Source organism: Oenanthe melanoleuca, chromosome 14, assembly GCF_029582105.1.
Source record: "Oenanthe melanoleuca isolate GR-GAL-2019-014 chromosome 14, OMel1.0, whole genome shotgun sequence".
Classification (NCBI taxonomy): domain Eukaryota; kingdom Metazoa; phylum Chordata; class Aves; order Passeriformes; family Muscicapidae; genus Oenanthe; species Oenanthe melanoleuca.
In genome coordinates, this window is record NC_079348.1 from 4,987,698 (window position 1) to 4,999,872 (window position 12,175).

Here is a 12,175-nt window from a genome sequence, read left to right on the forward strand (position 1 = left end):
GATACAGCAGTGTGATCTAAACTTCTGCAGGTTGTACACAAATTTCAGTATCATTTTTCAGCAAGACTGGAGAAATTCAAGTCTGGAGAGCAGCTTTCCCATTGTTTGTGTACAAGAATCAGATGTGCTTTGGACACCTAGGTAAAGAACCAGAAACACTAATCAAGTGCAATTCTGAATTTGCTTGCAACATGACCTGCAAAAAACCAAAGTTTTCTGCATTTACACATGCTGAACATCAGAGCATTAATCTGACACAGAGAGGATAGAAGTGCTTTCTAGAGTGCTTTCTAGTGATGAGATCCTCCTGCTGTAATACCCACACACACACTGTGACCCTCTGGGAACCCAGACATCAGTCTGGAAAGATGAGCACTAGCCATTCACATCACATCCTTAGAAATGAATAATCTAACTACACCAAGTCATCTTTAATTACAGGAACTTCATAAGAAGAGCCCTTTTTAGACTTCAGGTTCTCAGGAGGAATGTTAATTTGTCTGCCTAATTACCACCTTGCACTTTCACACCAGGGGAAAGTGCTATTACTGGCACTTGATAAAGCAAGATTTTACCATTTATTTGCACCCATTTCTTTCTGATAGCTTTGTGGAGAGGGTTTCTCCCCACCTTTGGAGCTGAGGTCCCTTCTGGGAAATTTAGGATCACCTAACCAGTGGGTGAGATGGTTTATAGGACAGCTCCCCACACACAGTAACCAATCAAAATTGCTAAGGACTAGAAGTGAAGTATTAATGGAAAAATCTAGGCTAAGCATCCCTGCAGCTTTGTGGCTAGAGCAACTGGGAAGACTCATTAGTGACATTTTGTTGGAGAGCTCCTGTTAACCAGTTACGCCTCTGCTGGCTCAGCATTCTCCCTGTTGTGAGTCATTAGGAAACAGTGATGCTGAGCACACAGCACAAAGAGCCCCCTGGGACTGGGGAACCTAGGGAAGCATGTTCTAGGCACAGCTGGACCTAGCCAGAGTTAACCAGTTCTCAGCTAGGAGCACAATAGAACCCTTCCAAGTACTCAGACAGACCAGACCTGCTGCTGGTAGGAAGCTCTGGCTGCTTCAGCAACCAAACAAAGCTCCACACTGCCTCCCAGGTCAGGCTGCTGTCAGGCAGAGGATCAGAACAGCCTTATACCCCATTAGGACAGCTGGTCTGGCTCTTCTGCTACGTGTGACACACAGCTGGGATTGAATAGGTGTATAGGAATATAACCTGTGGGCTAATCTTTAACCAGTGCTAGCAGAAGACTTAGGTGGATACCAACGGTTGGAGGTCAGCTTGTTGGGAGCTGTATCTGCATTCCCAGGCACAGACTGAGCACAGAGTGCCAAGAGACACTGGCTTGAGGGCACTGTGGCATCCAGCTGCTGCAGACAGGCAGAAAACCAACCTCAGCCCTGCAGGAGAGCAGCAACACTTGGACAGTATCTTCCTCACCATGATGGTACCAACCTGCTCTTGCTCAAGCACACTGATTTCAGAAAGGAAATTAAACAATTAATTTAAAAAGTCAAGAAAAATTATCATCCAATGTCACTGTAGGTTCAGATAGAACCTTATGTTATGAAGCTTAGTTTTATGGTTCTACATTTAATACTTGCAGAAACAAATTGTACACCAAGGATGAGAACCAGTGGTTCAGATTTTGAGGAACCCTAAGCAGCTTTCCAGCTTGTGGATTTGACAGTCACATCAAGTTTACCAGAATTTATATGCTGCCCTTCCAACTTTAAATTATCTCACACATGCTCTGGAGAAGTGCAGAATATCTCCTTCTCACTCTTTCTACAATCAAAAACAAACACAACTACCACACAGCAGCAGCTGCCTGGGTCACATTTGCTGCATAACAATAGCTAACAAGGGCCTGTAGCAGCAGCACAACTATAAATAGCATCAGCCAGAGCTTCTGTAAGAAAGGGTTAGGACCACAGATCTCTCAGTGGATTGGAATGGATGCAGCTGAAGCTCTTAAGATCACTAAAATAAAGGTGAATGAGGCTGAGATTTCTTCTTTACAATTTGTTCTGTGGTTTGCCTTCCCACCCCAGGCACCTATTTGCAATCAGCAAAGCATGGAAGAGCTCCTTGCAATCACAGCAATGCTGGCTGGTACACAAGGTCTCCTCTTCAGCCCTCAGCCCCTGATTCTACAGGCAAATCCACCCCCAGCTGCTAAACTCACCACAGAGTGCCTGCTCTGCACTGCCTGTTCCAACCTCCAAGGCTTTGCTGTTCTCTTAAGTGAGTGCCTCGAAAGAGCAAACACAAATGCATCAGCAGCACAGCCTGGCTCCTGGGCAGCTGAGTCTGGCCTTCAAGGAACACCTCAGCTCCAGAGGGATCCCACAGCACATCAGCACCTAGCAGCAGGCTAAGGCAAAAAGGGAACCACAGGGCACTGCCAAGTACAATCATCTCATTGCTGACTAGGGGACTTCTCCCAGATCTGCCAGACCCACAGAGGGGCAGCTGAGACCACCTGGAATCTTGGCCAAGAGTAGATGATGCTTGGAATTGGAAAGAAATGCAAATTGGAAAGTGCTCGATATAGGGCACACATCCAGAGGACTCGTTCTGCCCAAGCCAAAACGAGATCAGAGGCTCCTTCCTTCCATATCTGCAAACATGTCCCTGCTTTCAGATGCCAAATCATCCACTTTCTAGGAAATTATCCCCTTTTCAATTCTCCTTCACCTATTCTCCACTAATTATTAAAATTTTTTTCTTGGTTTTCAGCAATCCTTTTTTCCACCTCACCTCCAAAAGCTTCTATTATTCAGTCATAACAGGAAACACTGCTGACCCTGGCACCATTACTAGCAGTCCTTGGAGATGGCACATTAGTGCAGATAACAAAAGGAAGCAGTGTCTTACCCAGGCTACAAAATCTGAACATCCCCTCCAGTAGAACATCTATCCTTCCAAACCCAAACGAGTCATCTGTGACCCTTTCTTCCTAATCTACTCTCCCACACAAAGTGATCCTTTCTGGACACCAGGCTCTGAGAAATCTGCGTTTAGACCCAATAAATATTTCAGCTGTATCCATCCTGTTTAAGTGATAAGCTCCCAAGGACGGAGGCTCCTTGATTTATCACTTGAAAAGTATCAAAGAGCAGGACATTAACTATTCCTTTTCACATTGCTCAAACCACCAGGCAGCTCTGTGAGCAGCAGAAAGGAAGGCAATATATCACAGACATTTCAAAACACACGCACACCAGACAGAGAGAGGGATTATTGCCAAATTCACCGAGCACAGGCAGAGCATTTGAAGTGTGGGGATGTGAGACAGGACACAGCAAAGGAGGGGGACGGTCCCCTCGTACCTGCAGACGAGGGTGGCGATGATGACACACCAGGCTGTGCAGCAGCAGTCAGCATTGAGGTGCTCCTCGCTCTTGCGGTGGCGGCAGCACAGCCAGAACGAGTAGAACAGGAGGAAGAGCAGGTCCAGAGCCAGGCAGGAGAGAGCGATGCCACCCAGCAGCAGCAGGGCCTGCAGGAACAGAGAGGTGTCACACCTGGCCAGGGCAGCGAGGCCAGCCAGGACTCTGCATGGCATGCCTTGAAAACGAGTTATTTTGTGTGCTTGGCACATTTTTAAAATATAAAGAGGTGATTTTTTTTTTTTTTTTTTGCTGCCTCGTTTGCTCCCCTCTTTCCATCCCACTCAACAAAAACCACATTCTGTCCCTCAGCAGTAAATAACTGAGCCATTTTGTCTGTCTCAGTCTGCAAACATCCTAAGTTAATCACAGGGTTTCCTCTTTACTACTGATCACAGGTCAGCAGATTTAGAGAACAAAAATAATATTAAAAAAAAGTTCAGTCAGCTGCCTCTATCTGTACAGTTTTTTAATCTTCATGAATAAATATGCAGACTTATTAATTAGAAATCCAAGTGCATGAGTGGGTTTGAAAGGGGGTGGAATTTATTATACATGCATGAGATTGATTTTTAAAAAAAAAATAATCCCCATGCAATGCTTCTGATCAAGGTAGACCTAGAATAAATGCAAACCCCCTCCAAATACCATCCACATATATAGGTACAACAAACATGGATGCTACAGACACTCTTGAAGCAGTCACAAGTTGAGTGTGAGTTATACCTATTTCTAGTCATGTTCCTGGGAGGAAAAGGAAGTAGTAAGAGTTTAACTCCCTTCCAATTTATTTTTATTTGAAAAATCCTGCCTAAAATCCAAGAATGCAAACCAATTCTGTTAAATAAAAGAAAATTTATAAAAATAAACCCACTCCAACACATATTTAGTCATATTTTCCCACCTGCATGAATCAAGTAAAAGGATGCAATTTTATCCATAACATTTTTTTTTTGCTGAATCCTTGTTAGTGGTGACAAATGCCAATTTACTAGAAATTATTTAAATATATGGAAAAAGTCCAAGTCAGTTGCTGCTGCCTCAATATTGGGAATGCAGACATAGATCTGTATCAGCTAACCTAGAACAAAGGCTTGGGTTTTCAAACCAGTATCTCTTTTCCTCCCCATACAGAAATTCCTTAAAGAACATTTATATGCTTCCTCCTGATTGAAACAATAACTTCCTTCTGATCAAAAGGAACACAACAAAGAATGCTGAGATTAAAGTAAAGAACTTTCACAAGTGGTGGCTGTTTCTAACAGGGTCTGGTAGGAACTTGCTCTTTGTAGGCTTTCCTTTCCCCTCTTTCCCCCCTCTCTGCTCCATAGGTACTCCCTGCTGAGTGATTATCCTGGCAAATGAGCCACATAAGGTCCTTCCCAGCCAAGAAACGTCAGCCACACATAAGGAGGTGCACACCACTTAAACCCAGTGCTGCACCACAGATTCTCCAGCCCTTGCTCTTGGCTTTCCCAGCCATTAGAAACCCTCCCAAAGTCCATGGAGAGCCCTGGGATGGGGGGAGCTCAGAGGTGCTGCTCCCCCAAACTAAGGAGCAGAAACTCAGCCCCGTTGTGCAAAGTGAACTCTGGGATCTCTACCAAAGGAGTGGGGGTGGAAGGGAAAAAGCCCAATCCCCCTTTCCCATGCTTTCTCCAGATGGTGAGAGCACTGCTGGAGTTCCTGAGCAGAAAGGGGCCTCCGAGAGGGAAGCTGCACATGGAGCCCTGCGTTTCCCCACTTCTGAAGCCTTGCCATGAACGAGCACTCAATGCTAATTTAACTAACACATTTGGCATACCAAAGCTCCTCAGGGATATTCTTTATTTTTTAAACATGTCAGGCTGCTGTAAGGCACAGCTTTCCTTTGCCCTGCTCGCCTGCACTTCTTTCTTCACACCCTCAAGCCTCCTGCACATGCTAAAAGGCATTACGGCTGGAAAGACAAACTCAGCTGAAAACATTCTCCCAGCAACTCTTTTATCAGCAAAAAATCCACACTGCAGCTCCAGATGTAGGGGAACCATCTTCATTGAAAGGAAATACAAAAAAAAAAAAAGAAAAAAAAAAAAAAAAAGGAAAAATGGATATTAGATTGCCAACCAGCAAGTAACCTGAAGTCCTTGCTTTGAAGGGACATTTAATCCATGCTTTAAATTTGCATCTGGCCAAAAGGACTTGGCTGGCTACTATATTACAATCTGCATTTCATTTTCCAGAGAATATTTGTTTTCCAATAATGGATATGTGCCATGACAAGTGAAATCATCCAGCAGAGCAGTTATTAATCTTTCTGACTGATGAGTCAGTTTAGGACCCAGGGTCTGGCTGGCAGTGAAAACCTGGACACAACCAAAGATATTCCTCTGCCTGCTTGTCAGGATTAAATGACAGTATTTAAAAAAGGGGGGTTGAGGCTGGATAAACCCCTAGACACTCTAGCCTGCACCAGTAAATCTGGGACTCGGTTATCCAAGGCCACATTATCCCAAATAAATGTAAAATTATGCACTGGGCCTTTTGCCACAAAAGAGCATCAATTTGTCTTCGAACATTTGCTGAGCTATCAGAACCTTTATAGCAACTGATGCATGAACTGCCCTTACAGGAAAATGGAGACAACTTGGAGGAACAGCATTTTACCACTGCACTGACACTAATGGCAGAAGTGGAGACAGAGCAGTCCCTGAAAATGAGAGTAAATCCAAGTGGTATTCGCCAGACTGGCAGGAGACAAGCTCCAGTGTCAGGAAGCACTTTCAAAATAAAAGCTGCACATAAGGAAGAAACCACAGGAGCATTGCTGGCTTAGAGAGGCACCATGGAACCTGAAAACACTCGGTGTTGTGCAGGGATGGGGCTGCAATGCCAACAGCTTTCCCAGCTCCAGTGTGGTTGCCAGGATTTGTGGAACTTCCCACCTCCATGGGAGCATGAAGCCAAAAAAAAGGTAGAAAACATCTAGAGTCTCATGTAGAGTGAGGGGAAACAGAGAGCACAGCCAAAACATCCCCCACAAAGTTACCCAGGGGCTGGTCAGCTCTTCTACATGGTATGGTGTTAACATCATTCCTAAGGACTTCTGTGCAGATCAGCCTTCAGTTTGCTCGATCCCTGCTCTCCAAGACCCTGCCTTATGCTACTGGGGATCAAATAAACCAAGATACAGCTATGGATGAAAAATCCCCATGTGCAACAGCCACTTTCAGCTTGCAAATTCCAAAGGGCGATCCACACTGCTAGTTATTCTAGAATATATCTATGGACTGTGGTCCTGGAAGGCTGATTTTAGCTGCTGAAACTGCACTTAAGGGAAGTACATTTCATCCCATCCAACAGATGAAATCACAAGGAAAAGAGATCTACATAAGAATACAAGAAAAGAGATATACAAGATGTATTTATTTCCATAGAAAGGGGGAAAGCCTAAATAAAGCCACTGGGCACCACAGTGCAGGTTGTAAACTCTGGCTTGCATTCATGTTAAATATCAAGGTTTACCACTGCATTAAATGTTGTTTGCTCATCACCTGACTTTACAGGAAAGTGTTGGTTTAGTGACTCTTCCATGTACCCCCTGCCAGGAAGATTATTTGGCACAAAATGTCCTGGCAGCCGAGCAGATTTCAGTTAATTCTGAATACACAAGGGCTCAAAACAATTCGGGTGTTTATCAGGTACAAGTTTTACCAATTTCAATTTATCCAACTTCCAACCACCACATTCTTTAAACCATGGAATAGTGAGAAGCTCTTCACATGGAATAGATGATTGCTATTTTACTACTAATTGGAAAGTCCACCAAAACTCCTTAAGAAGCCTGAGAGCAAAACTGAAGCCTTCAGGTGGTTCCTGAGAAGCACTGGTTTCATTTTTCATTTTCCATCAATGATTTTAAAGTTATTTCACCTTAAAACTTTGTCATTTCAGCCTACAGAACAAAAAGATCTACAGCTTTTGAGCACCTCAAGAACACAGCTGTCTTAATCGTTGCCAGATTGAGAATGGTTTACCTTAAAGTTTGCTTTTGCCAAAAGAAAGCTTTCCATTGAATCTGCAGCTAGAATTCTTTCTGCATTTCCATGCAGTGATTTGAGATAGTGATAAAAAAGAGGGAAGAGGTTAAAGGAGTGTGGGAAGAGAAAAACCTTCACCCAGAAGAACAAATGAAGCAACCTGGGCTGCTGCCAAAGGAGCACTCATCTCTATTTATTCCATGAAGGACGGAAGTCATTTTAGCAAGAAAAGAAACTGCTGTGGGATAGTGTCATGCCTACACTACTTCCTACACTGCTTTTTTTTTTTTTTTCCTTCCAGACTTCAGGACATCTCTCTAAAAAGCTTATGTACTCACAGATGATAAGCAGCTATGTTCTACATATCTAATTTTTTTTCTTTTTTAATGCTGGCAATACAAGGAACACTCTGACCTCCTGATCAACTTATTCTGAATGCACTGTGCGTCCAGAGACCTGATTTTCAGTACTTAAAAAATGCAGTACGAGGTGTTTGTTGAGATAGCAGATTGCCTTGGGATGTCACCCATCCCACAGCCCCTCCAGGAGGGTAGGGAACACAGCCAACCATGGCCTGGCCAATGCAAGGTGGGGGAGGATGTGGAAAACACTGCTGATGTCAGCACTAAAGCATCCCCATCTCCTCACTGGCCTTCCCAGCCAATTACTGTGCTCAGCACTGTGCAGGAAATGTGCTGTGGAAGAGGCTTTTCCCACGGTACTGAGATGAGCTCCCTTCCATGAGGGATCCCTCTCAACAGGGAAGAGCACCATGGAAACAGAGCACAGGTTCCACTGTCTCATCCCCTTCCACAGACATCTCCCAGAGAAAGGACACTTCTCTGTAAGAGTCACAGATATATTTAGGGCAAGTCCACACTGGAGCAAGCAATATAGGCCAACACTTTGCCTTCAGCTTTTTTTGGCTATTGGCTTTCCTTTCCAGAAAGCAGGAAATGCCAAGGATTGTGTCATGCCTTTTTTTTTTTTCTGATTTTTTTTTTTTTTTCAAAAAAGAACCTTAAGACAATACAGCAGACATTAGAATAGAAACAGATCTGCAGCTGAACTCTGACTTAGCATGACTCCATTGCTCATTCCATTTACCAAGTTGGTTAAATGAGCAGGCCAGTTTCCCCAACACTGCAAGGCTCTCTACATAGGCATGGGCATTATATAGTTAATTGGTATTAGAGCTATGAACTAAAACCATGTTAATTACAAATGAGTGTTCACACAGGGTTTTAATGTAGTTCAACTAGAATGGCCTTAATTCAGTGTAGTTTAATTCACTTTAGTGCATTTAAAATGGTTTAACTAATCTGTTTTGAATTTATTCCTCCAGTTAATTCAGATTAATTTCTCAAGTGTAAGCAACAACTAAGAACAAGGCTAGGTTGATTAAAGATTCATATAATTTCCTCCATACTAACATTGTGACCCCTTATTTCATAATTAAAAGATTTTTCAACTCTGCCTTTATATTTGGTCCAATTCATAGAAGCCAGCAGCGTAGAGGCCAAAAAGACACAACTTTCTGATTCTCAGCTTATCGCAGCAACCAACTCGATATAATCACTGCTAGAGTTTTGGGAGCTGTGGTTGAATAATATATAGCTCAGGTATGTCTGTACACCTCAGCTTCCACAGCTTCCATGGGGCAGGTGCTAGAATTCATCAGAGCAGCTCATATCACACCAAAGAGAGATGGAAAGCACAGAGTAGAAAGGATTTGCTTAACAATTGGGTTGGATATTTTTGCCTGCCCATGAATGCAGATCTAAGCTGTGCTAATCAGCAGTGAACACTGGAGTCCTATTGGGTTGAAGTCAAATAACAATCCATTTATTCCTTTAGTTGTTACCAACTCAGCAATCTCCATCTCACACAGCAAGGAAACATTCCCAGAGGTAAGGGGGTCCTCTAAATTGGATGTTCTTATCCCTAGTTTCTCCACAGTGCTGGCTGAAAGCCTCTCTGCACTACAGTGATGAAAAGAATGAGACACTCTTACCAAACTCAGTTTCCACTGACAGGTCCCCACAGACTAAATCTTTATTAAATGAGGCTTAGCTCAGAACTGGCAGCTTGTCAAATGAGCATTCTCGCTGAAAAGGCGGATTTCCTTTCTGGGGATTCTGCAAATTCCCTTGCAGGACTCTCAAAAAAAACCCAAAACCAAGGATGCATCAGTGTTCATGCAGGTCTCTGCCCCAAATCCCAGAACAGCAAAATGTGTAAGGAATCCTCATGGGAACAGGTCTTCAGCTTTAGAAGGTTATTTCTTCCTAGTATTCCCAGCTAGACAAAGTTATACCATTAGTTAATTTTGTTAAAAGACAAGAATCAGATAATTATTTGGAATATTAAGGTGAAGGGCACCAAAAGGTTAGCTGGAGAAATTTGGCAGCACCTGCACCAGTCACATCCACACTCAGCTTGCCCAGCTCAGCCATGGCAGATCCACACAATTCCAGCAGACATTCCTTTCCCACAGCAGATTAGCTCACACATTCCCACCCAAAAGCAGATCAACTCGAGGTTTTTTAGAAGCCACTTGATTTCCTTGGTTAGAAAACTCTAAAACTTTAAAACACAGCCTCCCCACAATGTAATTTTCCAGCAAACTGGATAATGGAAAGAAACCCCATGCTATAAAGGAAGTATGAGTTTAAAGCTCCTACAACTCAGGGCTAAGCAAGCACTGCCTGCACTGCCTGGCTCGTGCTCAAGTGCTGTATAAATTCCCAGGCCAAGACAATTCCCCATGCCCAGTGCTCCAGCAGGAGCTCAGCTATGCTCCTGCAGGCCTGGAACTCCCTGAAGGAAAGACGTGGCACTGCCTGCAGGCAGGGACCTGGGCACAGTTGCAGAGCCCAGCACATGAGTGAGGCAGCACTGGTATGTTTTAGGGAAAAAAATAAAAAATAAAAGAGCAGGAAATGCTTAGGCCTGAAGCCCAGTGATTTAATCCAATTTCCATCCTTTTTTCCCTTCCCCCTCCTACAATGTGCACTCTCAGAGACAATACACTTCATTTAGAGGGGAAAAACATGATCTCTCCTAAGTGCTTGTCCTTACACTCTATCAAGCCAAGTGCTGGGACACTGCTTTTTTTAAATCTCTGATGGCCATTCATGCTCTGGCACAGACAGCAGCCTCAAGGATTTTCTTCCAAGACCCCAGCTGTACAGAGTTTGTGCTTTACTCCACGTTAGCTGTTCTTCAGCTATTGCTGTTCTTTATTAGATTTGGGTTTCAAACCCAAGTGTTCATCCTGCCCCTGTGAATTTTAAGAATTCTCCACAAAGACTGGGCCTTCCAGTAGAGGTAATTACATGCACCATCTACAAGTCTCCCTTTCTTCTGCAGAACCAAACCCTGCCCTTTCCAGGAGACATGGCACTTGTTCAGATTAAATGCAGTATTTAGGCTCACAGCAAGTTCTTGATCTTCTTAATCATCTCTTCTTAACCCAGACAACCAAATCTGAACTGTGGCCACTATGGAGTTTGAAGATACTGAGACCAATCCTCAACTCTGATGTCCTGGCAGGGAGGTCACTGCAAGCTGCACACACCAGTCACCAGTATTTTGCCATTTCTATTGGGGAGAGGATAAACAAGGCACTGGGGAGGGAGAGGAAAGAGCACAGAAACGAGCAGAGCCACCCCAAAGTGGAAGAGAAAACAAATCCTTGTCCCAGTTGTGGAAACTTTCCCCAACCTGTCAACAGCCCATCCCATCAAAAGGAATGGAAGTTTCCATGAGCATGACTGCTGTAGATAACATGGTTCTGCTCCCTCCTGCCATTATTTTGCATTATTTTGAACTTGCTGGTTTGTCTTCAGGCACCATTTTAATCCCATTTATGTCTTGAGAGTTTTGGCAATGAGCATCTACAGCTGCATGCTATAAACTCGAGTATAACATTTGTTGCACTGAACCACAAAAGTTATACAGAATAACAGAGGGAGAATCCAAATTGGAATGGAAACTCTTAACATCAAATTGTTACTAATGTTAGACTTGAAAGGCAACTTAATGCTGCCTTTTTTTAATGTATACAACTTGTTCCATATCATTAGCACAATGAAGAGGTCTTTTTCTAAACTGCAGCTATTAGGAAAATGTCTAAGTGAGAAGCTCTAACACACACTTCGGCATTTGAAGGCACCAGAGTTTAAAAAAAAATTAATTAGAAGGAAAAAAGGGACTTTCTAGTCAAGATTACAAATCCACTGTGAATGGCTTCATAAACTGCTTTTATTAGCACTGAATGGACAGGAAGGTAAAGAGCAATAATTGGGCTTCTGTATTTATGTGTCAGTGATGGCAATTGGTCATTTTAGTGTACTCAGGTGTCTTTGACAGGGAGATCCACATCCAGTTTGTGCTCAGCTTGCAACCTGGTATCAATCTTCAGAATAATGAGCGAGAAGTTTTGGAATAACATGAAAATAACCAACAGGAAAACAACACAGCACTGACTTTTCATAATATTTACCCTATCCAGCTTCACTGGCATTTGTCTACACAAGTGAAGCAGGTCAAAAAGGTGTTTACACAGCAAAAACTTGGTGCAGTTCATAATACACCACAAGCCTACTACAGGGGGAGAGAAACAGCACTCCTGATGACATTAGCAGAGCACAGGGTCTGGCTGCCCCCAGGACTGACCTCTGGGAGGGGACAAAGAACAAAATCAAAGGCACACTGCCCTACATCTTCAGAAAGTCACAGC

The 12,175-nt window shown here is 43.5% G+C and overlaps 1 protein-coding gene across 3 annotated transcripts in view; it reads right to left on the bottom strand.

The window, feature by feature from the left end:
- Positions 1 to 12,175, bottom strand: part of TTYH3 (tweety family member 3) — a 74,512-nt gene that overhangs the window by 33,588 nt on the left and 28,749 nt on the right. For all 3 annotated transcript variants that reach the window (XM_056503217.1, XM_056503216.1, XM_056503215.1), the window contains exon 2: positions 3,353 to 3,522. In XM_056503217.1, coding sequence (XP_056359192.1) covers positions 3,353 to 3,522 — 170 coding nt within the window. The remainder of the gene's footprint in view (positions 1 to 3,352; positions 3,523 to 12,175) is intronic.